Source organism: Eublepharis macularius, chromosome 2 (genome assembly GCF_028583425.1).
Source record: "Eublepharis macularius isolate TG4126 chromosome 2, MPM_Emac_v1.0, whole genome shotgun sequence".
Classification (NCBI taxonomy): Eukaryota; Metazoa; Chordata; class Lepidosauria; order Squamata; family Eublepharidae; genus Eublepharis; species Eublepharis macularius.
Genome location: NC_072791.1, coordinates 11,268,917 through 11,296,530, shown reverse-complemented (window position 1 = coordinate 11,296,530; position 27,614 = coordinate 11,268,917). Strand labels below are relative to the sequence as shown.

The 27,614-nt window shown below is 46.0% G+C and overlaps 1 protein-coding gene across 2 annotated transcripts in view; it reads right to left on the bottom strand.

The window, feature by feature from the left end:
* DAAM1 (dishevelled associated activator of morphogenesis 1) overlaps window positions 1-27,614 on the bottom strand; it is a 210,934-nt gene that overhangs the window by 131,092 nt on the left and 52,228 nt on the right. For both annotated transcript variants that reach the window (XM_054970185.1, XM_054970186.1), the window contains exon 2: window positions 7,545-7,767. In XM_054970185.1, the coding sequence (XP_054826160.1) occupies window positions 7,545-7,727 (183 nt within the window). In that variant the 5' untranslated portion in view covers window positions 7,728-7,767. The remainder of the gene's footprint in view (window positions 1-7,544; window positions 7,768-27,614) is intronic.

The window sequence follows — 27,614 nt, the reverse complement described above, 5'->3', positions numbered from 1 at the left end:
CAGGAACGCAATCCATGCTCTCCGTTTTCAAATTAACAAATCCAAACCCAGTGAGGTCTTATGCTGTGCTGAATCATATGCAATATGTAAATCTCAGCAGGTGCTTTTTCTACAGGAAAACAACTCTGGGGAGTGTGTAATTCGATTCACAGAAATGCCCTGAAGAAAAGCTTAACCCTTTACCGTCTTGCTTTGCTACTGCAATCCATCTTCTCTTCCAATACGGATGTATGTTTGTGAGGGCAAAAGCATCTCTGGAAATGTACAGGGGGGGGGAGAAACTCTTACACCTATCAAAGTTGCATTCGAGGCCAGAAAAAACAATGGGCCAAGTTTACCCTGGCATGCTTTAGCTATGGTTTGTTTTCTCTTGAAGTAGCGGCCTTGTATATAAATGGAGCCGCTTGGCTGCATCTAGGCAAAGTTGGCCTGGCAACGATGTGGGTACCTGACAGCCTGGAATGATTTTATTTACTTCCTTGTTGAGTGTGTGTGTGTGTTTTAATCAAATCTTATACCTTAATCTACGATATGGGTGCTTGATGAAGTTTGTCATTTTTGGTTTAAATTTATGATGTAGTAATTTGTATTAATAATTTTGTAATTTCCTTGTTATTTGCTATTGCTGTGCTGAAGCAATAAAGATATGATATGGGTGCTGTCAGAGGGAATCTGGAGTTGGCCTTTGTGATATCGCTACCTGCGGGGCATCCTGCAGAAAATGCAGATAAGAGATCACGGCCAGTGCCAGAAACAGCTTCTCCGCTTCCAGACCTCTCCCTCTTTAACACGTAACAGGAGGAAGAGGCTCCGTAGATTGCAAAAGCGTGCTGGCTGTTTTGTGAGAGACTGATGGCTCTCGATGCAAAAATATTACGGGGCCTTTGCTTTTGTACTCTGAATAAAAGTGCTGTAGGATGTTGATTCCTGGTCTGGCGCTTGTCCGTTACCTAGATAAGGGGCTATCCATGGAAACACAGCAGTAGAAAAAGCAGGCTCCAGCTGATCTGCCATCCCTTAGCAGATAACAAAATGATACAAATCCTGTCTCCGACTGTGGGAGTGGCAACTCTAATTTTCTTGCATTGGTTCATGGGAGATCCCCTCCAAAACATACCCCCCCGATCCTCCCCAACGACAAGACATTTTCATACCCAAAAGCAATCTAGGCATATGTGTCTGCGTTGTAATTAAGTGCAAGCAACTCTCAACTTCATTACCTTCATTTGGGGAGAAGAACGACACACAAGGCTTTTTTTGATGGACAGCTGAATCAGTGGCATTACGTGAAAGCTGTTGCCAGATGGGGCTGTAATTCCACAAGAAAGGGAGGGGGAGGACAGAGCGTAGTTGGGATTCAACCCCTTTAGCTCCTCCAAGCACTGCAGTTTTCCCTTGGCCATTTCCAGAAGAATAGATGCTCACAGCTCAGCACCACTGCATTCCCCCCCTCCTTCACCCATGACCTCCCCTGAAATCTTTGGACAGTATTAATTCAGTAGCGCAGATTAAGCCGAAAACCTGGAAGTCAACAAGGCGTGTCCCAGCACCCACCAACAGTTCAAGGAAAGCTCCCCGGTTGCTCTGGCAACCTGAGCCGTTTCCAAGCAGCTGGGAGCTGCACGGCAACAAAAAGCAGAGCTGGGCCTGCTGGCCTTTTGTGAAAGTCTTGCCTCGCAGCCCTGGCTCCTTGTGTGGCGGGCAGAGCAGACGGACGCCTGACAGGCTACGAGAAACGGATCTCGCCCTAGAGTGTTCTGGGCCCCACAAGCGCTGGCTCCCTCACAATGCCCCCCGCGCATGGCCACTGGCGCATAAGAAGCTTGGCACAAGAAGAAAGTCACCTTTTTGCCAGCCAAAAGGAACTGTTGATATTCGTTTCTTTTGACTCTTAACTTCCCTCGGCTTAGGAAGTGGCAGGCTCCACAGAAGGGAATGCTGAAACACAACTTTTTAGCATGATAAGGATCTTGCCCTTTGAAGCCGCTCCGCTCCTCGTCTTTCTGGGACTCTGCACCAACTCCCCCGTCAACATTCTATGCGTGTTTTCATTGAAACATGAATGAAAAACTCAGTTCAGCTATGCTAATGTGATGGGTGGCAACCCTGGGAAAGTCGCCATGTTTCGCTCTCTGCTAATTCTGAGTTTTCCTCAGAAATGTCAAGACCTGAATACGTTCTGGGCCTGAATTGAACCACTGGTCCACCTAGAACAGTGACCCCTTCCCCAGGGCAGCACTTGGGGGCGGCATGACAGCTCTTGATGTATTTCCTGGTAAACCTTGAACCTTGAGAAGAAAATCCAAAAGATGTTCACAGAAGCAAACTTTAAAAAAAAAAAAACAGGAGTTTCAGGTTGTTTTTTTTACCTAGGTTGCTCTTGGTAGGTTCATCCAGGATAGATTTGTAACAAATGTGGGCCACCAGCTTGCTATAGACTCAAATTTTTTCTCTCAGCTTCTCTCAGTGGTCGTAGGGAGGAAACAGTCCCTTGTCGGGGAAGATGAGGGCTGGCACCTCTAGGGGGGACTTGAACAAAACAGCGTCTCTTACATGAACCAAAGAGCTAGTCCCAGCTTTCTTCTGCTTCTTCAGAACAGCAGGTGCTTCAGAGGAGCCCAAGAAGCACTATTTGGAAGCAGTTGCTACCATCAAACAAAAATGCTTAGTTTAGAACAGTTTAACATTTTATGGCTGGTCCTACCCTCCATGACATTTTAGGGTACCGTCTCTTGCCCTTCCTCAGAGCGGGACCACAAGTGACGCCTGACACAGGTTGGACACTAGTCAGCTTCCCTCAAGTTTTGATGGGAAATGTAGGCATCCTGGTCTTGCAGCTTGGCTCTCTGACTGCTGTCCAATGGACTTTTCAACTGTCACTTGTCCAACATTCCGCCAAGCTGCCTACATTTCCCATCAAAATTTGAGGGAAGCAGACAAGTGTTCAATCTGTGCCTTTTGTCACTTGTGGTTCTGCTCTCAGAGTTCCAAAAGCGATCTGCCCTTCAGCCAAGGAGTTGATAGCATCATTCTCCCTTACTTCATTTTATCCTCACAACAACCATGTGAAGTGTGTTGGGATGAGTGTGACCGGCCTAACGTTATCCCACTAAGCTTCATGGCACAGTAGGGATTCGAACCTGAGTCTCCCTGGTTACAGTGTTGGACGGGGACCAGGGCAAATTGGGTTTGATAGCATGTCTGCCATGAAACTGACTGGGAGACCTTGGACCCATTGCTTTTGACCAATAGAGGGGGAAGAAAGTCATTTGCACCACCTAGGAAAGAAGAGATAAAAACCAACAAATACAGTGGAAATCCTGTAACTAGAGATGCTAGGGGCTGAACCAGAGAACCTGCTACATGCCAAACCGCTGGGAGTTGTTACTTGATTTCTGGTTTGAATTTTTCAGTCATATTGTCATCGTATACTCCAGCGTCTCTCCTCAACCCCAAGGGGCTAGGAACAGATTTTGCTTCTTCTTTGAAGTGTGCTAATAAAGATTTCGGCAGAACCTAAATGCTGCAGAAATGTTTCTCCAAGCTGAAGGGCCACAACTGCTGCATTTTCTGTTGTGTAAGCCTGTACAATGACTAACGCAAAAAGAACACAAAAGCCACTCGAGACTTAGGCTTGTAAACAAAAATACAGAATACATACAAATATTGACTTTATAAAACAAAGAAATCTAACTGTGATCCTCAAAAGCTACTCTGGAAAGCTATTCCCAGTTTGTTCAGGAAAAAAAAAATTGGAATCTGAGATTCTGAAATTCCATTGGCCCAGCAGAAAAACCCTCTCCCATTTGTGGGGTCTTTCAGCACAGTTCACATTGTCTTTTCTGTATTCTCCAAGATAATTAAGTAATTCTAGATAGTATCCCACCCACTCATTAAAAGAAAAAGCCTGTTAGAGGCGCCAAGCAACATAAAGTCAGGAGCTGCATCAGGGCTGCCAGGAGTTAGAAGCAGAATCTCAACCAACTGGGCTTCCTTTTCTGACCCTCTTCCAAATGTTACACAGCGTTCTTACAAAGCGACTGTGGGATATTTTCCAAGCTATTTAACGAACACTGAAACACGAAACACTTGAGACTGCCTGGATAAAAAGTACTCCAAGGAAAGGATGCCAGGGGTAACCAGTCTGACCTGAGGGTAAGGGAAACAATTCCTTCACAATAGACGGAGCGTGCTTCTGTCAATAAATAGTTTCAGGTGGGTAGCCGTGTTGGTGTGCAGTAGAAAAGCAGGGTTAGGGCCAAGCTAGACGTGCAGGTTTTTAAAGAACTCAGGTTCTTTGGAGCTACACAACAGCTCTGGGATATAGCTGTTAAAAATAAAGGAGAGCCCCCAACAGCCTCAGAATACCTCCACGGGGGAAGAAGGGGCTTCCCCTCCCCCTCAAGCTCTTTCCCTATGCCAGTTTGGTGTAGGGGTTAAGAGCACGGGACTCTAATCTGGAGAACCCAGTTTGATTCCCCACTCCTCCACTTGAAGCCAGCTGGGTGACCTTGGGTCAGTCACAGCTCTCTCAGAGTTCTCTCAGCCCCACCCACCTCACAGGGTGTTTGTTGTTGTGGGGATAATAATAACATAGTTCGTAAACCGCTCTGAGTAGGTGTTAAGCCATCATGAAGGGCAGTATATAAATCGAATACTGTTGTTGTTGTTGTTGTTGTTATTTATTATTATTATTATTATTATTATTATTATTATTAAAGAGTAGGTTGGGAGGGTTTTTTCCTTTTTTTCCTGCTCCACATCTAATGTTCTGTCCACGTAGAGCAGTAAAAACAGAAGGGCCCCCCCCACCCCCCGCATTCTGAGCCTGTTTGGGCTCTCCTTTATTTTTTAATATCCATTTACTTTTTAACTGCTGTATGGGTACTGAAACCCGAGTCCCCAGACCCAACTCTTTAAAAACCTGCACATCAAGAGAGACCTTTAGACTCCAGGTGCACCTTAGAGCCAAGCTACAAGTGACTCCTGACACAGGTTGGACACTTATCAGCTTCCCTCAAGTTTTGATGAGAAATGTAGGCATCCTGGTCTTGCGGCTGTAATGGAGAGCCAAGCTGTAAAACCAGGACGCCGACATTTCCCATCAAAACTTGAAGGAAGCTGACAAGTGTCCAACCTGTGTAAGGCATCACTTGTAGCTTGGCTCTTAGAGACCGATGAGATTTGCAGAGTATAAGCTTTGAAGAGTCAAAGCTCCGTTCTTCAGATACCAACAGGGCCGGCGAGCCTATTGAGGCCAGGTAGGCGGTGGCCGCAGGTGCGGGGTGCCGGAAGGAAAGTGCCAGAGGAGGCGCGGCAGGCGGGAGCGCGCGCCACAAAGCACCAGCCTCCTATCCCTCCCACCCCACACCGCTGCCACCGCCAGCACAAGCCCCCAGCCAGGCGCAGCCACCATGGGCAGGCATCTGCGGCGGCGCAAGCAACCGAGCGGGAGAGCTCGGAGGCCGCCCGCCGCAGCAATCGGGTCGGCGGCGGCGCGTGCGCTCCCGTGATGACGTCATGCATGACATCATCACGCAGGCCGGTGCGCACGCGGAGGCGCCCGGCCGGCCGGCCGCAAGCGTGGTAAACCCTTGCGCCGCCCCTGGATACCAACCCTTTGTTGGATACAGGATACAACGCTTTTGAAAATCTAGAATTGGTTTGAACAAAAAAAAATTGAGAGTTGGAATGGATTGTTCCTTGGGTAGTAGGTAGGAACTCTTTAAGAGGCAAACTACTACTCCTTCATTTGTACTCTATGAGGCCGCTTCTTTGGCCAAGCCTACAGGGGAAGTCATTTTGGGTCCCCACTGGGGAAAAAGGCAGGGTATAAACGAAGCAAAGCAAAGTAAAATAAAGTAAAACAAAACAAAACAAACACACGGCTATTGGACTTTGCTCTCTCTTGACGACTGGAGGCACAGGAAGCGATGGTAATCGCACCTCCTAAACCCCTGCTAAGTCAAGCTCCTGAAGCAACATCATAGGAGAAGGCAGCGGGATCGTATCTTGCTTGGGGAAAACATACCGTCAGTTGACCCTGGTGACTATTTACAGAACGGCAACTTACCACGGTGGAGACTTACCATGGTGAAAAAGAAGGGGTGCCGCACCAAGGCAAAATGAAGAAAAAAAGGCAAATGCGGCAAAGGGAAGAATCTTTAATAAATTATACAACCCAGGGGATGTATAATTATTAATTACTCTTCCCTTTGCCTTTTTTTGTTCAACTTACCATGGTGACCAGAACACTACTTGAAAAACCAGCCCATTATGTAATGTTCAGAATTCACTCGCTTCTCCCTGGAGTTCAAGGCAGGGCTACACAGAGGATAAAAGCCACCCCATTCAATGAATCCTGAGTCATGGTTTGTGAATGCAGCTCTCCCTAGTCCTGTATTCCTTCGTACTGTACCAGTTTGACCCTCTGGAGAATCCATCTGTATTATCGCAACAAGCAGTGAGGGGATTTTTACCTCCATCCTCCTATTCATAATTTTTTTAAAAAGTTTATTTCATTAATAAGACAATCTTGAGGACAATGCTGGGGGGGGACCTAGACAAATGGAGATTAAGGCACAAAACTGAATAATCTGAATAATCAAAGACACAATTATAGTTAGAAAACATGGGGGTGGGGGGAAGAGAATTTGGATGGGCGTTTTCCTTACTGAGTGTGTTTTTGTAACAACTATAACAAACAACGAAGCGGTAGTATCAGAAACCCCCATTCAATAAGTGTAGACGAATGAAAATCATGGGTTTGGATTTCTGATCAAGCGCAAGAGATTGACCAACTCTCCTTTGTTCTTGGTAGACAACTGGGTATACAAAAGACTAGCATGTATCCAACCGACCACGCACTTCCTCCAATAGAACGACATGGAATGGTATTTCCATTTGCGGAAGAAAGGGCAAACATTTCCGACAATTCTTCCTTCCCATTGCGTATCATTTTACCTCTGTGCTGTTCCTGAGGTCCATTAGCACCCCAGAAGCAAAATTAGAAGGGGGGTGGCTCAGTGGGCTGCAACAGAAGGGGCAAGTAGGAAAGCCCTGTCCCATTGTGCTGGATGCTTGCATACACATTACTGCATTTCCCCCAACTCAACAGGGAGACATGCAGTTATGATTCTTCCCTTATAACCCCACCCCCAGCCACCCTCCTTAAACACAGCTTAAAACTGAAGTTCCTGTTTGCAACAACTCAACCTGCCCGCCCACTCCTCACTATCTTGCAACACTCAGAAAAAGCAACTCTGTATCCGAGTTTTTGGAGACAAAATTCTGCAACCATTTCAGCCTGCAGCAGCCAAAGTAATAACCTTGAGATACCTTAAAAGACAAATTTCCAGCGCCATAAGCTTTCGTGAGCCACACAGCCCACTTCATGCCTGAGTGTGTTCTGCGACTAACGTTTTAGCAAAGGAGATACGGGCAAGCGATATTCATGCTCAAAAGCAAAGGGCAAATATCCAATACGCCTCTGTAAGAGCAGGATGGGGGAAGACATAACCACAACACAGCACGCCATTACTCACCACGAGCTCACTGAACATAACGTCCAGCTCTTCCACCGGAGGCATGGGAAACGCCGGCTCCATGCTCTGCAACGCAAAGCTGCTGTCATTCCGCAGCCGGTAGGTGATCTCTGGATGGTCATTACTTCGGAAGCAGCAGAAGATGAACGAAATCCCTCGCCCGTTTCTTTTTCTGGGGGCCATCGCTGACGCCCTCCTTAACTCCTTTTCTAGATACTAAATCCTAAAAGAGACAAAACGAGAGAAGCGACTATTCAACCTCGAGCACTTATTTTATCCACTGGGTTATACCAACATTCTTATTCTTGGTAACCATACCATCTCAAGTCCTGCCATGCCCATTGGCCTTTGTTTTGGCCGTTTCCTTATAGCAGCACTCCTCCATAACTACCCTTTATCGCTGTGGCTGATTACCATCATGGCCACCAATACAGCCATTGCCAGAACCACGAACAAGCACTTAAACTCATGAAGCTGCCTCATACTGAATTAAACCCTTGGCCCATCAAGGTCAGTATTGTCTACTTTGACTGGTTGTGGCTCTCCAGTATCTCAGAGGTCTTTCAAATTACCTCCTACTAGATCCTTTTAACTGGGGATTGAACCTGGGACCTTCTGCATGCAAAGCAGAGGTTCTTTCCGCTGAGCCATGCCATGCCCCTGTTTGTCTGCTGGTGCCCCTGTTCTAACTGATGCCATTTTCCTTGATAACGTTCCACCACAAGGGGCTGCAGCCATCGCAACAGGTCCATCTTGAAGGTAATGCCCCTGGGGCAGCAGGCAAAGAGATGGGTTGAGCTATTGCACCAATCTGATTAACACTGATGGTCGCTCTCTCTATGTGGGATCTCTTCCCCTTCTCCTCCATCTTTAATGAAAACTGGCTTCAGCTTAGGCTCAGATGGCAAAGAGGGAGAGGTAGACATGGTCAAGTGAGTCAACAAGCAGGGTTATCAGCAGTCTACCGAGCACGTCGCCGGAGCATTTTGCTTTCATGCCAGCAATCTGCTGGTGGAAACTCAAGCTGTGCATTTCATACTGAGCTGGAAGCACTTTATGGCCTTTTTACTTGAAGATACCCACACAGGCATCATGAAAACAGTGCTTGACGAAGACAGTGAATACTTCTCCTAGAGTGAAATATTAGGGCAGAGAGTCTTTCGGAAAGGACAGATCTTCAGTCCTCCCGAAGCTGAATGCATGGGATTATGGAATAGCCCCTGATTTTCTTTTCATCCCAGGGAAAACAGAATGAGGAACATTGGTGGACGGGGGGGTAAAACAGGCGAGCACTGAGTCATTACAGACCCATGGGGGAACGTCGCATCACGACGTTTTCTTGGTAGACTTTTTATGGGGTGGTTTGCCATTGCCTTCCCCAGTCATCTACACTTTACCCCCAGGAAACTGGGCACTCATTTTACCAACCGCGGAAGGATGGAAGGCTGAGTCAACCTTGAGCCGGCTACCTGAACCCGGCTTCCGCCAGAATCGAACTTGGGTCGTGAGCAGAGCTTGGGCTGCAGTACTGCAGCTTACCACCCTGCGTCACGGGGCAGGGATGGGTGAGGTGGTATTCTCCACTGAACTGCCAGTCCGTTATTGCCAAAGTAAACAACTGCTGCTTGAAAAGTGAGCTGCAAAATGTGTTTTAGTCAGCCCCTGCTATTTCTTTCCCCACCCAACAAATCCTGAATATTGTCCTCTACCGTTTTTCACCGCAGCGATGTTGAGGACTCCAAAGTCCTCATAACATAAGATGCTGTATGGGAGCCTTCCCTGTTCTGGAAGTAGAAGCCCCAGAGCTTAGACAATGTCATCGCCTTCCCTTCCTCCCTCTGTTCTCATGCCAGCTGTTCTGCATAGTTGATTCAAGAAAAACCACAAAGTAGTAGTTACTTTCAGTGAGCTTCTGTTTTCTCCACACCACTCCCAGCGTTCCCCAAACATTAAACATAGAAGCAGTTCCCAAAAAGTCTGAGCGTTCAAAGCGCCTATTGACTTAAAATCTGAAGCCATGAGGTCAGACTTTTAAGAACTACAATAGAAATGCAGAATTCAGCAGGCAGAACGTCTGCCCTTCCCGGAGGGAAGAAAAGGAGAGACTGCCAAATGGCTTTGGCGGAGAAGAATTCCTTTTTCTGTATCTATCAGCTCCTTCCTCTAACTGACTCCTCCCACCGGGGCACAAGGACAGATCAGGATAAAATTAAGCAGCAGGCACAACTCTCGTCAGCGCAAAATACAAAGAGAGAGATTTGCAAAATACCAAGGAGAAATTTGCAAGGTGCATTGAACGCACTCTGTTGTGGAGACCAATCACTGTAAATGTGCAAAGGGGAGGCCTGTATCTACAAAATAGGCTCCTCCACACTATATGCAACATGTTCCTCTGCTTCCAGAGGGCCCATCGTGGGGCTAAGTGGTAAAAATAATTTCATGCCACGTAAACTAACCCCGATCAGGCGACGCCAAAGGACTGTTAGATAGCATTCGCATCAGCGCCTACTGAAGAACTCAAAACTGGAGAAAATACTTGGTACTGAAACCTTACAAAAATGTGGAGACCACAGTCTTCCCCTGCCAAGCCACCCTAAAACATAACCGGCATTTAACAAACCAAATTGGCCCCCACGCCCTCCTCACCTCTAATGCAAATTCTGCTAGCACACTGGAATGTACAAAGCCATTTTAGAGTCAGACGAACGATCACTGTCCCTTCATTCAATTTACAAACACACAAAAATTCACAGGCCAGTCCTAGACTGGCAGTAGTGAATGCCTATCCTTAGAAAGCTTAAATTAGCAATTTACATTCCCCGCCCCCTCTTACTGAGAAGAAAAAAGGACCCATGAACAAAACACAGCTTTCTTGCAAAATACAGATCATGCCTGGTTGATCCAAGGACCTAGCTTTCCACAAACGATGCAAAATTGAATTATTCAGGAATACCGTTTTACACAGGTAAGAGGGCCGTGTTTAAGGAAATGGTTCAGAGAGATGCTTTGGTAAAAGAAGAGAGCCTGTAGTCTATAGTACTTTGTATTGTAAGTTGCTGCAACTATGCCCCTATGTTGTTTCCATGTTGTTTAATACATGTAATCTGCCTTGAGTCTTGGTGAGAAAGGTGGACTACAAATAAATAAAACGCGGCACCAAATGTATATATAAAATGCTCTCGCTAAGAAATGAAGCTCGTTTCAGGGAAGTGATGCTGGACGTGCCGTTGTCTAGAGACAGTTTCCTCCCATCTATTTATTTATTTATTTATTTATCTATTTATTTATTTATTTATTTGATTTATACCCCGCCCTCCCCACGAACGGGCTCAGGGCTGCTCACGACATTCATAAAAATACAATAAATTAATCATAAAACTATAAAATCAGTACCAATCTTAAAACAGTCATTAAAATTGTCCAGGCGCCGTATCCATAGGCTACTTAAATAAATAGTCGGGAGTCCATATATAGACATGGGCATAGCACATGGCCGAGGGCAGTCCCAGAAAAAGTGGTGGTTTTAGGTGGAAGAGGGGGGACACTCGCTTGGTCCTCAGCCAAAGGACTGGCGGAACATCTCTGTTTTACAGGCCCTGCGGAACTGTAACAGGTCCCGCAGGGGGCGGATCTCCAGCGGGAGAGCGTCCCACCAGGCTGGGGCCAGGGCAGAAAAAGCCCTGGCCCTGGTTGAGGCCAGACGGATGTCCTTCGGGCCAGGGACCACCAGGAGTTGCTGGTCTGCAGAGCACGACACCCTGCAGGGGACGTAATCTAAATTAATTACAATGAATGACAGGCACCTACATAAGGAAAACACGAGTGTAATGTTGTCATGTGAAGACCACACATGCATCTTCTTCTGTCAGGGGGACCACTGAAGCGGCAACTGATGACGGGTATCTAAGTGAACATCTGTCCAAATAATCACACTTAATCTACACATCTACTTTGAATCTCATCCATGCCCCAAGGAATTTAAGGTCAACCCAGATGTTACTGGAAACATACGGCTGCCACCACTGTAATTCCAATCCCCAGGGGGCTGGGTAATGTCTACTTAAAGTTGATGTGTGATGCATTCATACAGGAAAATCCCATAGCAAACGATTGCTAAAATGCATTGTGTGAAAGCAGCTATAATCTGACTCCACTCCCATGGCATTTATTATCCAGATCATCAAAGGACATTTTTTTAAAAATCCAATACATTCATCTTCCTCCAGTGCCTTGGCTTTCTCCCTTCTCCCCAATTTTCTCTCTATGGTAGTGTTGTGCATAATAGAAAAGATGCAAGTTTTGCTGTTCAAACGGGGCCAGAAATACATTTCCTATTCCTAGGCATCAACATTTTTAGCAGCTTGGACATTTCTGCACTAGGGATGCCTCCAGCCTTATGCAAGAGGGTGGGGTTATGTCAGCAAATACAGCTCAACCTCCTTTCGGCAACGAGCCTCGCCCATGTTGCATGACCACACTATATCACAGGCTAAGATCAGCAAGGCTTCTTCGCTACTTCCACCCACTTTTGGCAGTAACCAACTCCACTGGTATGCAGCCCAGTCATCACCCAGCATAGGTGGGGTTTCTGCTGAAAAGTACAGGTATGCCTGCTGACACAGCTCCAAGCATTCCCTGCCGGAATACCACCCAAAGTCACATAATGAGGCTGCATGGAATGCCAGTCCAAGTCAGTGGCCGATGCAGTTTTGACAACTTCTGCTTGCTTCCATCCCAGATTCCGAGCACCAAACTCCGAACAGACCCATTTGTAGAGAAGCGAGCATGTTGGCAGCGTTTTAAACAAAGAAAAACTGTACTTATATACCGCTCTTTTAGACAGGTAAGTGCCCCATTCAGAGTGGCGAACAAAGCCAGTGTTATTATTATCCCCACGATGCAGCTGGGGAACTGAGGCTGAGCCAAGTGGTTTACCCAAGGCCACCTGCAGAGTTCATGGCAGTAGTGGGAGTTGAACCACCAGAGTGTTGATTCACAGTCCAACCACTTAACTGCTATGCTGCAGCAACCTATGCCTGGAAAGTCAGTGTTATTATCATCCCCGCAATACAGCTGGGGAGCTGGGCTGAGAGGAGTGGCTTATCCAACGCCACTTGCTGAGCTCATGGCAGTAGTGGGAGTCGAACCACCAGAGTGTTGATTCACAGTCCAACCACTTAACTGCTATGCTGCAGCAACCTATGCCTGGAAAGTCAGTGTTATTATCATCCCCGCAATACAGCTGGGGAGCTGGGCTGAGAGGAGTGGCTTATCCAACGCCACTTGCTGAGCTCATAGCAGTAGTGGGAGTCGAACCACCAGAGTGCTGATTCACAGTCCAACCACTTAACTGCTATGCTGCAGCAACCTATGCCTGGAAAGTCAGTGTTATTATCATCCCCGCAATACAGCTGGGGAGCTGGGCTGAGAGGAGTAGCTTATCCAACGCCACTTGCTGAGCTCATGCAGGAATGGGAGTCAAACCACCAGAATGCTGATTCACAACCTAACCATTTAACCACTGTGCTACAACATACAGGAGATCTTCTCTAAGGCAAGGGTTAGGACATACTGATCCACTAACCGCCATGTTTATGAGAGAGAGAGGCCATGTGTTTTAAAAAAATCACATGTAATATAACACGCATGCTTTTTCATGTTCTGTTGCACTTACCACTTGCACTAAAGCATATAAATATGCAGGGATGGTATACAGGTAAGAGCAGATTTATGTGGTAAGGGCATCAGAACATGGGAGCACATGAGGAATGCTTGGACAGTTGGTAACTTCTCAACCTTTACTCAGATCAAACTTCAAGCAACTGCACCCAACATTATTGCTGGAGAAACAATTTAGTGGTGGTGGTGGGGAAATCTATCTGTAATTTTCATTAACCTGGAAGACAGCTCCTTTCCTTGATCCAGCTGACCTAACCATGTGGATCCATGCCACAGTAGCCTTGAGGCCAGACTACTGTAATGTTCTCCACATGGGCCTGCCCTTGAAGACAACCCAGAAACTCTAAAGAAAGTTCTTAACTTCCATTGTCTTGCAAGTTTGATTCTTAATTTAGCCCCATAGAACGCATACAGAACAAGGTTACATATGCATATTACACATTTTCTGCGGTCATTCCACAGGTTACCAGCTAGTTTCAATTCAAGATACTGACTATCACCTAAGAAGCAGTGCATAGCTCACTCCTCACACTGTGACCGCTGAACTCATCTGAGCAAAAAGGGCATTCTTACAAAGGGCGCAGTAACATGGCTTATGAAGATGCTTTTACAAAGAGACAAATGGTGTTGGCTTATAGCACTGTTAGTTGCATTGCATTATACAGCAGTTTGTTTTGCTTGCATTGTGTTCTAATGCAGCTGCTAGCATGCAAGCGGCTTTCTATGAAGGACTCTATGTAGGAAAGAAAAAATCCTATGCGAGTTGGATTTAATATATCTCTGGCCAGTTTCTTCATACCCTCCATGCATCTAATGAAGAGAGCTGTGGCTCTCGAAAGCTTATGCTACAATAAAGTGGGTTAGTCTTAAAGGTGTGACTGGACTCTTTACTATCTTGCAACTACAGGCTAACACGGCTAACTCCTGTGGATCTATGACCATGGAAAGCACCGTATTCAGCCGAATGGAGAGGAAATGCATCAACCTCACCAAGAAACTAGAACAGATATGAACTGACATCACCTTCCTTTTTAAATGCAAAAAACTGGGTATGGCCCTCACTCCCTGAACCCTTTCCCTTTCCTCTCACCACCTATATATCTCTGGCCAGTTTCTTCATACTCTCCATGCATCTGATGAAGAGCGCTGTGGTTCTCGAAAGCTTATGCTACAATAAAGTTGGTTAGTCTTAAAGGTGCTACTGGCTAACATGGCTAAACAAGCGGAGCAAAGCTTGCAGAATAGGACTTTCCCTCCTCGGCCCTTGCTGAGGTGTCTGAGCGCCCAGAATGTCTATTCCTGGGGAACTGGAGAATCCCCAGGAAAAATGCAAGAGGCAAAGTGGACTGTATCAGGAAGGGGAAACTCAGCAAAAAGCACCCCCTTCCTCTGCCAACAGAAGTGCTGTGCTGCTAGTCTTAGTGCCATTATGGCAGCATAACAGTACCTTTGGATCATATGAGAAAAGCTCCAGGGAAGCAAATGTGCTGGTGTCAGATGAGTCTTGAAATGCAAGCGTGACAGTTGGATGTCCAAATGGATGCCCATCAAATTTTTTCCATTCTTCAACCACTATTGAAACCTTCCAGAATCTAGCATTTTGTGGCTAATCAACGCTCTAAATCACAACCTCTTCCCCTTACATCCTGCTTCTCGGCCCAACAGAGTGGTGGAAGGACTCCTTGTTCCAAAACCTACTCACACAGCGGGTGGCTGTTTCCAGGCTGGCCGTAAAACATTTTTTTAGAAAGCTACACTCCAAGATAGGAAGCCATTGCAACATGCAATTAGAGTTCAGGAGAGGATTAACTGCAAAGCAAAACTCAATGGGCCGTAAGGGTCAGAAAGGGCCTGATTACATTTAATCTACGGATAAAGCAGCAGTAATTTATTTTTTTTCTTAGTTAGCAAGCCTCTGTTTAGAAAACTCACCCACTGGTTCATCGTGCAAGGTAACATTTCTATCTGAACAACTCAAAACACTTTTCACCCCTACAGTCCTTGCTGTGCCCACAAGATAGTAGGGGTGTGCAGCCTGAAAAGATTTGGGTTTCCCACTTCGGGTTTACCCGAAGTGGGGAAAAAATTCGGAAATATCATAATTCCGAAGTGGCAAGCCGCTTCAGAATTATGGTATTTTTACTTGCTTTGGTATGCTCCGTAAATATTCGGAGCATACCTAAGTGAGAGGGAGCAACTCCCCTACCCCCACCTCTCACCCCCCCAGGGCAACCCCTCCACCCCCCACCCCCACCCACTTACCTGGCTGTCAGGGAGGGTTATCAGCTGGGCGGTGGGCTGCTGCCATGCCACCATGGTGGTGGCAGAGCAGCAGCAGCAAGTCAGCTGGGACGGCCTGGAGCCGGCTCCGCCTCCACTCCGTAGCCCTGCAGGGTGGTGGGGAGGGCCGAAGCCGCCGCCTCACGCCCTTCCTGCCCCTCAAATGGCCACCACGGTGGGGGCTGGAGGTGGGGTGATGTTTAAGGGGCCCCACCACTGCTTGCAAGCAGCGACAGGGTCCTTTAAACTCAGCCCGAAGCTTTCCGAATGCTTCGGAAAGCTTTGATTCGGGATTTCCGAATCAAAGCATGCTGTCCCCGATTTGGATATCCCAAATCTTTATGGATCGGGTCCGATTCTGGTAAAATACCCAAATTGGAAACCCAAAGCACATATCCCTACAAGATAGCGGTCATGCAACATTAGTGCACCACGGGTGGTGGCCACATGTAACTAGTGTGGACAGAAGCACTGCTGGGAAAAGGACACTGCACCATAATACACTGGTGCTCACTCCGTGGCACATGGACAGCCACATTCACAAATACCACGAGCCATAAGAGCCACATTTAGTTTTTGCCTTGGAATGAGGTCTGCACCGCAGGAAGGCTTACAGCTTATCCATTTCTCTGACAGTGGCAGATTCAAGGTAGAAAGCACCTGCCAACCACAAGCCCCATTGGACAAAGGTGTTGCCCACTTATCTGAAAGGTGGGCCAAGCACCAGATAGGGGAACAATGCGCAAAGATGCAAAGGTGGCAGTGTCAAAGAGCCACATGTGGTTCCTGAGCCACTAGTAAGTATCATCATCACAGTACCTTCTACACTGGATTACTACACGAAATTCTATGTCTGTCTGCTGTTGAAAAGTGTTCAGACATTGCAAACCGTCTGGATTATAGCAACTCTTTATCTGTTCTCACTGAATATACGCAGGTGCCTTGTGCCCAAATCACCCTACTGGTCTGTGCAGCAAAATATTGCCCAGTCTGATTGGCAGCCACTCTCTTGACTCTTCAGGGCAGAAAGGTTGCTACCCGTAGCTGCAAGCCGAGACCTCTCGATGCAAGACTTGAAGCTGGTATCTTCTATATGCAAAGCATATTCTCTAACCATTGCTCTACAGCCCCTTTGGTAACAGGGTGAAGGATCATATGCCATTGCCCCTTGAAAATCAGCCCAAAATGAATTCTTGCTGGAAACTGGCAAAGTGCTCCTTCTTATAGCTCTGAGCGCTCAGGATAAGGGCTTGCGCTGCGGCCCACTGCCAATGTAATCACAGTGTAATCTCGAGCCTCTTCTGTGGTGGCCCCCTGCCTCTAGGGCTTTCCACCTAGGGAGAACACCTGGGAAGCACCCATAAGGCCAGTCAAAGTCACCAAGTTCAGAAACCACCAAGTTTTTGGGGTGGGGGTTCCCTACAGGAAGAATGAGGCTGATTTTTAGCTGTTTAAGGATTTGGCTTGCTGTTTTAAGCAAAGTGCTTTTTAAGTATCTGCAGTTTTATGGATGCATTGGTTTTAAGATACCATTAGAAGCACGATGAACCCACTTGGGCTAAAAGGGAGGGCTCTTTTGCCAAATGTATTTCCCCTGGTGCCAACCTCTATTGCATAAACTTTACCTTCCCCACTTTATGTGCAGCTCAGAGCTTTCACACATTGCTTTCATGCATGCCAAGACATCTATTTTGCTCTCTGGCACCAGATACACTTCTAGAGACAGATGCAAATACTTCCCAATTCCATGATCAAATAACATTAGGGACTGATGCTTATATTTGGGGAGATAACCCTCACATGGAAGTGAAGTCTAGTTGGAGAAGACCCCAAAGGATACAGGAGGTCGTGGATAACATGTTGATGTGTTGATGACAAGGCCAAAGTAAGTGCATCAGACAGGTCGATGGAAAGCTACTCAATAGCTGTCAAATATCTAGGGCAGTAATAATCAGTGGCTCGGGAGTCACATGTAGCTCTTTAACATGCCAGCTGTGGCTTTTCTGAGCAGAGCGTTCCCAGTTTCCACAATCAGAGACGGCCTTATTAGATACTAGCTTGATACCCATGCTTCGCTATGGTATTTAACTACTTTACATCCAGTTATAATACCTCATTTGACTTCATTCATTCAATGACTCCCAATAGCAATTGCATACTCTTTAGAATGTGCGGGGGGAGAACCAATCAGGCCGCATATGCAAATGACCATGTTATCTGAAGAAGTGAGCTATGACTCATAAAAGCTCATACTCTACCACAAATTTTGTTACTCTAATAGGTGCTACTGGACTCTTTGCTGTCTTCTACTGGCTCTTACCCAGCTTCACTTTCACACAGGTTGGAAATTGCCAGTCTCTTTCAAACAATGCATTGCTTTGAGGGAACAGGTGAGCCACTTAGTGTGACCAGGCAAAACCCCACTGGCCCCCTAATAACACCTGACCCCTGCTGAAAGTTCATGCGGCGCTGGTAACTGCAATGCTACTTCTTGTCCAACCATGATGGTGGCATGAAGCACAAGGGAGATGCGCCCTCTTCTAGCAAACTGCCATGATGGTATACAGTACAAGCCAGTGGGGTCTCCCTACCGGCATCTCCAATAAAGGCCTCTGGAACTTTATGCCCATAGTTGTTTAAACCGCAGGCCATGGGGAACACTTATTGGCTTTATGCTAGCTCACTGCTACAAAGAATCGTGGAGACAGCTACTTACTTATTTATTATTTATAGTCCGCCTTTCTCACTGACACGCAAGGCAGATTACAGTGCAAAGTCAATACTTACTGATCAACAACGGAGCCATTAAAAAACAACAATACAACTGAGCTACTAAAAAACAATAACAATACAACTCTGCAGAAATCTGCAAAGAAGCAAAAAATCCAGGACAGGAATACAGAGATGGACCTTGCTGAAACAAAACATAAGTAATCTGACATGACATAAGAAACGATGCGGTAATTACCCAGCAGGAACGTATCTACGTCAACAGGCAGTACTGGATTGTACAGTCTACTGTCCCTGTTTCTTTACCAAAGCATCTCCTCATACCATTTCCTCACAGCACCGCCCTATTGCTTGAGTAAAAACCTCCTCCTGAATAATTTAGTTTTGCATAGTTTCGAATGTTGTTACACCAAGGAACAGTGTGCCTTGCTTCTAGCAGCTCTCCACTGCCTCAAAAGTGGAAAACCACAGACATGAACACGCAGGAAATCTGCCTTAGACTGAATCCGTGTGGTCTACGGAGACTGACAGCTGCTCTCCAGCTGTTTTCACATCGCCTTCTACCTGAACTTTCTAACTGGCGATGCCAGGGACCTTCACGTATGCCAAGCAGATGTTCTAGCACTGAGCCGTGGCCCCTCCTGTTTCTGTTCCGCTCCTCCCAACAGATTTATACTTGATACAGAGAGGGGGAAAAAACATATCTCCCCAGTCAGAAGTGATGTTCTGTCACCTCTACATTCAACAGCCTTGCCAAGGATTCATGCAAATTATAATTTCCAAATGAATCAGTCATGTTTTTAGGGCAAGAAAATAATAACAGGGGGGAAAGTGGAAGCACTTCTACAAAACTTGGAAACGGAGAACAACGATCAAGGTTCGAGCTCAGACGACGCGGGCCCTTCAATTAAGTGATTAGTTACCAGCAAGCAAACCTATTCAACTTCTTGATTAACCTTGTTCACCAACCCCCAGACTGAAATGGCCAACTGTTGCAAAGGAGCAAACGAAAATAGAATATTTGTCAAATGGGAAGGGGAGCCTCCTCAAGACAGGCAGTACAGTACGAGATACAAAACCAGAAGGGACATACAATCCAAGGAGACCATATAACAATTCAGAGTATTAATCAACATTCATATTTCATCAGACCTATAACCAAACATTCCAAACAGATGGTGTCCATTTCATATATCACAGTCCACCAAAATTCTTCTATTGTACAACTGGCTTTTTATACAGGCAAAGAAACGTCGTGGCCGCTTGGAAACTTAAGAGTGGTCCATGATATTCTCAAAACCGAGTCGCTCCTGAAGGGAAGCTCCCGGTGGGGGGTTGGCAACAGGTGCGACTCAATCCCACTATTTTTTGGACTTTTAGGAACAAAGACTAATGTGGGGCTTTTCAAAATAGACAGTAGGGCATATCCTATCACGGCATTCAGGTATGTTAACATCGGCGCCTTGTATTAGTGCAAGAACGCTTCTTTGGATACAAGGGCTTCAGCCTCAGTTGTCGCTGTTAGGTGAATAGAAAGGTAAGACCGTAAGGACAGCCCTGCCGGATCATATCACTGGTCCATCTGGCATCCTGTCTCATCAAGCAGTGGCCAACCAGTTGTTGTTGTTATCATTATCATTATCATTATCAACAACAACAACATTCAATTTATATACCGCCCCTCAGGGCAACTTAATGCCCACTCAGAGCGGTTTACAAAGTATGTTATTATTATCCCCACAACAAAACATCCTGTGAGGTGGGTGGGGCTGAAAGAGCTCGGAGAGAGCTGTGACTGACCCAAGGTCACCCAGCTGGTTTCAAGTGGAGGAGTGGGGAATCAAACCTGGCTCTCCGGATGAGAGTCCCGCGCTCTTAACCACTACACCAAACTGGAGAGCCAACAGGCATGGCATAGAGGCGGACACCTTCCCCTGATACTTGTCTTTTGACACCGGCATTCAGAGATTTACCATTGAATGATTGTGGAGGTGCCCTTTAGCGACCATAGGTCGTAGCCTCTATCCCCCAGAAATCTGTCTAATCCTCTTTTAAAGCTGTCTATTCCTGTGGCCATCACTGGATCCTCTGAGGGTGAATTCCACATTTAAATCACTCGTGCGATTCAATCCATAGCCTCCATGCCAATTTTACCCAAAATATATATTTCTACAGTGTTTTAGAGAAAGTGAATGAGATGCCACTGTTTATTTAATCAACTCAAACAAATCAATTTGGCAACGCAAAGGAGAGCTGCTATAGGGTCAGAGAACCTGTTCTAATCCAAAAAACTCCAACAAGAAAAAAAACCCACAACTTGCTGTTAGCTTGTCGACACACTACTGAAGTGCTTTGTGCTTGGTTGCCATGGAGACTGCAAAGGACAGTGGCTGTGCGTCTCTCTACACCAAAAGATTCACTTCTAAATGATTTTTGAAATTCCGATTTGGCTGCCAGATAAGAGGCTTAAGATGGGAAAGCCCACACCGTTGGCAGCAGAGTCTTCCAACGTGTGTTGCATCCAGGGATTAACAATGAAACGCCGTGCAGCGAACAGGGCTTTGTGTTTGGCCCATCAAGGCCAGTGCGTCTGTGCGCACACGCACACATGTACAAAAGAAAAATGAATTAAGAACAATCTCCAGGATTCAGAACAGGTAAGAGCAGTCCATTCATCGTGAGGTGAAACCACTAACTAACCTTATCCTCACTGAAATGAACAGCTTTGGGAAACAGACCGTTAAATAACCCAGTTTCTAGAGACTTTTAATGCCGTTTTTAAGGCGCTTTAAGAATCCAGTAGATCTTAAAGAACATCTTTTACTGTTCTTTAAGGACAGTGGCTTTGCCGTTTTTAGGACACTTTAAGAATCCAGTAGATCTTAAAGAACATCTTTTACTGTTCTTTAAGGACAGTGGCTTTGCCGTTTTTAAGGCGCTTTAAGAACCCAGTAGATCTTACAGAACATCTTTTACTGTTCTTTAAGGACAGTGGCTTTGCCGTTTTTAGGACACTTTAAGAATCCAGTAGATCTCAAAGAACACCTTTTACTGTTCTTTAAGGAAAGTGGCTTTGCTGTTTTTAAGGCACTTTAAGAACCCAGTAGATCTTAAAGAACATCTTTTACTGTTCTTTAAGGACAGTGGCTTTGCGTCTCTCTATACCAAAAGATTCACTTCTAAATGATTTGGAAATTCCAATTTGGCTGCCAGATAAGAGGCTTAAGATGGGAAAGCCCTCACCGTCGGCGGTAGATCTCCAGTAGATCTTAAAGAACATCTTTTATCTTTTACTGGCAGCACTCAAAGATCATGAACCATGAGACTGGATTTCTTTTCTTTTTAGTGTTTTGCATCAGGAAAAGAAATTCCAACTGAAATGGTCCCATTTTATTGAAGTGGGAATTTTATCCATGACTTTTATCTTATACCATCCGGCTAATTAGTGAGAAACAAGAGGCATGAAGAAAGGATTGCAGGGCCCAAAATGTAGCACTGCTAGATGAAAAACAGTAACAGTGAAATCCTAAGTAGACTTACACCAGTCTAAGCCTATTGAAATCAATGCGCTTAGACTGGAGTAACTCTGCTTAGGATTTCACTATAAGAGATGTGAAGGCCCAGGAAAAAGAGTAAGAAAAAATCAGGGGGGAAGGGATCCATTCCTATGCCTCAAGGACTTCCCCCACTATTCCCTCAAGGAACAACTGTAAAATGGGGGAGGGGGTTACAGTTGCCAGCTCTTTATTGGGAAATTCCTGGAGATTTGGGGGGGGTGGAGCCTGGAGAGGGTGGGGTTTGGGGAGGGGAGGGACTTCACCTAGCTATAATACCATAGAGTCCACCTTCCAAGGCAGCCATTTTATCCAGGGGAACTGATCTCTGTCACCGGCTGGAAATAGTTGTAATTCTGGGAGATCTCCAGCCACCACCTGGAGGCTGGCAACCCTAAGGAGGGGAATTTTTTAAAAAAAACCCTTATGAAATATTTTCTCTTTAGAATGAGTGAGACAACATGTTTAAAGGCAGTATTTTGCAGATGGCTCAGAGGGCTTTTTACAAGACTAGATAAATTCATGAAGACGGCCTCTGTTGTCTACATTGGCCATAACACACTGAATGGATTTTCATGGCGAAAGGCCATGATACTTGGGGGCTGGCAGCCAACCGCTAGGCATAGATCACGGACCCAGAAAGTACTCCTGTGGGGATCCAGCTGGCCACTGTTGGTGAGAGATGAACCCTTGGCATAGCCCAGGAAGGCAATTATGTTTGTACACAGCCCTTCTACCACCAACTCGATTCTGTCTTTCCCCCCTCCAAGTTATTTAAGACTGCAGCCAAGAAAAATATGCATCTCAAGCGCAACTGCTTTCCCTAAAAGGAGGCTTGTATCCAAAAAGCAGTTTAATAGAGCAAGAAAGCACCATTTTGGCAGTTGGGTCACCTTCCTTTTTCTTTTCTGCCATTCTTTTTTTTAATTTGGACAACGACGCAGCCTGGACACGTACACTGCCTATCAATTGCTAATGATGCAGTAAAAAGGATTGCTGTGCCCAATTCACAGGCAGGGCATACAATAGGGCGGATTAAATAGCTGACGCTAGCATTGGGTTCACCAGTCTACTGCTCCATTCTTAAATGAGATTCTGATAAGGGACGGGGGGGGGGGGGGGAGAAGGATCGAAGATAACAGTTCCGCTCTCATCACCCAAACTAGCAGACATTAGTGTGCAAACAGAATGGCTGATAAGGAGCTTCAAACAGAACAAGCCGGCCTTTTATCTGATACAGATATCAGAGCAACTTTGCAACCCCTACAGTTCATATTTCAAAGTTATGGGTTAAGCTTTTCCATCCTCTGGATTTCTGGAAAAGTTCCTCTCACTTGCCATTAGCCCTGGAGAGGTTCAACGGGTACAGCTCACCAGTTTTGAAGCCATTTGAGCCATTCTTGTTACAGAGATGGAATATAAAGATCTGGAACAGCGAGAACTTTTGCAAACATTTCTGCGGATGAAGGCATAACTTTAGCAGCATTCTACTTAAAAATATGCAAAAGTCCACCAGCAGTCGACGCCCACCTTTACTTTACCAATAATGTACTTTTGGTACTTGTCTTTCCCCCCACCCCAAAGAACTAAAGCAAAAGGGTGTGTGCCGGAAGCCTCCTGTCTTGCAAAGGGTGCCCCCCATGCAACCTTTTTTTAAGCGGAGGCAAACAAAAACACATTCCCTTCCTACTCTATAAATACTCAAACCAGTCAGTTTTCAACAATCCCAAAAGAGTATCAGTGAACTTACAGCCAGAAATAAGTATTCTAGTGAGAGTACTTGAAGGACTGCCTCTTCCCATATTGTTCAGCCAGCCAGTTAAGATCTGTTTCTCTGTGCCCCACCTTCAGAAGAGAGGAGGGTAGCAACCAGAGACCGGGCATTGTCGATGGTGGCACCTCACTTGTGGGATGTTCTTCCCCATTAAGTTTGCCTGGCGTCTACATTGTTTTCTTTTACGTGCCAGGCCAAAATGTTTTTGTTAACCTAGCCTTTTAATTAAGGAGTTGATCACTTAATAATATTTTAGTTTGGAAATTGTTCATCAGACTGTCGGTGATCTGTTGTTTGGGCTGGTTTTTTTTTTAATTCTGGATTTTAATTACTGTCTTTTAATGTTTTTTTTTATCATTTTTGTTTTGTAAGCAGCCTTGGGCAGGTTCCTGGAGAGGCAGCATGAACATTATCTAAATAAACTGTGTTGGTTTCACTACTGTTTGCAAACTGATTCTTAATTCTGCTGCTTTGACTATGGATCTTAATTGCATTCTTAGGGGGTTTTGAGCCACCTTGAACACTCTTAAAAGAGGCAGCCAACTTTAAAGAAATAAATCCCTGCTTTTGTAGATGCACCCCACCTCTATCATCACAGCTGCTCTCTCTTATCACGACCAACCCCCAGTTTTAGCCATTTAATCACATTCACTCCAGCCTTTTCACTGAGCGGGTAACAGATCAGATATGCTCTTAGGGAAAAAGTCTTCCTACCAAGTGTCTCGGGCACGCACATTTTTCCTTTGCAAGCTGGCACAAGGAGCACAAGCTTGGCAGAGCTGCGTTGCAAACCAGCCGCCAAACCTTGAACGCCTCTATCGGGAACATCAGAAGTTACTGTCAACAAGGAAAAAATGCTTATGGGACCCAAAATGTTTCCTAACACCTGGAACTGAGCCACGAAGTTCTTGTGTGTCAGCATCCCTGCTCTGGGAGGAGTGAAAACACTTTGCATCTATCAACCTTGGGAGGAGACCGAGGCAGCTTTCAGGATTTTATTCTGAGTCACTCCTAAGCTGTTTACAAGGAAGTGCTTCTCCTGCTGCTAATGATGTGTTTGACTTTTAAAGGCCTATCTTTAGATCAAAGTCAGCACGCTGCGCAGCCCTTTCTAACACAATTCCAGCCAGTCTCCACAGCCAACAAGGTGACTAGACTGTACTTTCCTTAGGAGAGGGAGCCCCCGTCCAGGTAGAAAGGCAACAGGGCGCATCTTCCCAGAAAGGCACGTAAGTAGAAAGGAGATTGTTAAATGTAAGAAAAGACTGGAGGCCACGCCAGCCTCCGAGTGGTAAATCTGGAAGGTCAATTCCAGTCTGGGATTGTAGTCAATGTACAGCAGTTAATACAACAGTTCAGTACCAGGTTAGGAGGAGGAATGTGATGCAGATGTAGGGATCTCATTCCCCTAGTCTGGGCGGGGAATCCTTCGCTTTCACCCTCTGCCCCCCCCTCCACTGACATGGCTGGTGGGGGAGGAAGGCATGCGAATGGGCCTCCCAGGCACACTCCTGGGGCAGCATGACGTCATTCCTGGGGGTGATGTCATTGCGCTACCCAGAGCGCTCTCCTGCACTTTGCAGCAAGCCCGTTTTAGCCCATTTGAGGCCGAAATCGGCCTGCAGCAAAGCACCCCTCCCCTGTGCCTGCATGATGATGTCAATTCCCGGAAGTGATGTCATGAGTAGGTGAGGGGCACGTGAAAAGCATCATGGGGGCGCCAGTACAGTAAGCGCCAAATCTCTCAGCTCCTGCCAGGATACTAGGGGAACCTGGTAACCCTAGGTCTTGCTTGGTGGTAGGCCTATAAACCATCAAGTCTTGTCTACACCGCAGACTACAATCTCAGGCATATCCCTGAATGAAACTGGAGATCTCAGATACTGGAGGTCCAACTCTTCCAACCGCAAGGACACGCACATGGGTTGAGTGGCACAGTGCCAAGTTTTAGAAGAGGGAGAATATGACGGTCAGACGGAAACACTTGTGATGCAAGCAGCCGTTTGACAGCCAGACTTCCACATGCATGCCTAGAGGATAAGGCTCGGCCAATACCCGAATAATTCTTTCCAATGAGCTTAACAGAACAAACCCTACTACACATGGAGGATAATTCTGCTACAAATGATTAATCTCTGCTGTCTTAGAAGAAAACATGGGCTGTGTTTCACACAAATCAAATTGCAAGAACCATCTCTGATGGATGAAAACACTTTCTCCCTTTAGAAGACTGACTTCTCTTCTCAACCACAGACTCTACAAATGAAGCTGCATATAATTCACAGCCTGACAACCAGTAAGCTTTGTGTGGATATTATCTGAGATTGCTCTCTCTCATGAGACAGCCAACATATTGACTGTGAAAGAAACATACCATTATAAACAGTCCAAATTTTTATTATACTGAGATTTAGCAGCACGTTGGGATTGGTCAGGAAGTGTAGCAACACAGATAATTTATTAACGCGTTTATATTCTGTCTTTATCCATAGTTCCAATATCCCAGTACTGTATATGCTAGGTAGCTCAAAGGGTGACCCAATAAACCTCAGAGGGGCATTCCAAATTTAGAGTCATAAATTCAGTTTGACATCAGTGGGGGAAAACTTAACGGCTGCATTGCACATTTCCCACTAATGTAATAATGTCACTTTCTGAAGTGACATGTCACCAGCCCACTTGAACCACTCTGGGTTTTGGGCAATAACGCTGGTTTTTGTCCCCAAACCATGGTTCCACCAGCAATATGATGACATCACTTCCGGGCGCAAAGGAAGTGAGGTCAATGGGTCTGCCGGTGGTGTCATTAGGAGCACAAGCACATGGTGGTGAGTCCCGCATTTCCCCTTTATTCCCCCCTTGCCAGTCAGGTGAACGGTGGTGGGGGTGTGTGTGGCAGCTGAGGTAAAGGATCCCCTGCCCCCATTGGGGGAATGGCAGCCCTCCTTCAGTTCTTGCACTTTCACTCCTTAACTGCATATTTAGGCCTTCACACCTCCCAACATTTTTCTGAGCACAAAGTGTTCTCTCTCTCTCTTTTTAAAAAGTCAAATAATTTATATTTTCAGCCATAAGGTTAACATTCAGAGGCGTGGAGAAGGGAAGATGGATGGATCCCTTTGGCACAAAGATCAAAGGAGAGTTTTCCTCACAGCTGAGAAACTTTCTCTGTCACCTAATAAAGGAGTCAAACCCATCGACAGCTTTGCCCAACATGGTTATTATTATTAAAGAAGGCACACAGTTTCTGAGGGCTTCCTTCCACACCTTAATAGTCAGTATTGGTTATGTGCTGAACAAACATTACGATTCAGGGCACAAAAAAAGAGTAGAAGAAATTCAAACATCCGAAAAGTTACTTTCCATAGCTTAGTACTAGACAAGCCCCATAACCCCACTCATAATATCCTGACGTCAAGGGATGGCCAATCAACCCCACCCCTAACCATGGGAAGGCTTTTATTTTATCAAATTCATACCCCGCCCTCCCTGCAAATGGGCTCAGAGCAGCTAACAACATATATTATACAATTAAAACCATATTCATATCTTAAAAAAACATTACAAATAACTGGTGCCACGATCAACTCAGGCTATAAGAAATATCTAAAAATCCACATACATACCAGAGGCACAACCCAGGGTGGCTGCCACCAGAGCACAGGATGTGGCAAACAGGAAGGGGATAATTCACTGGCTCTCAGCCAAAGGCCCGGCGGAACATCTCGTTTTGCAAGCCCTGCAGAACTGTAACAGGTTCCACAGGGCCCGTATCTCAATCGGGAACATGTTCCACCAGGCTGGAGCCAGGGCTGAAAAGCCTCTGGTCCTGGTCGAGGCCAGACAAATGTCCCACGGGATGGGGACCACCAGGAGCTGTTATCCGCAGAGCGCAAGGTCCTGCAGGGGACTGAGAGCCAAGCTACAAGTGACGCCTGACACAGGTTGGACGCTTGTCAGCTTCCCTCAAGTTTTGATGGGAAATGTCGGCGTCCTGGTTTTACAGCTTGGCTCTCCATTACAGCTGCAAGACCAGGATGCCTACATTTCCCA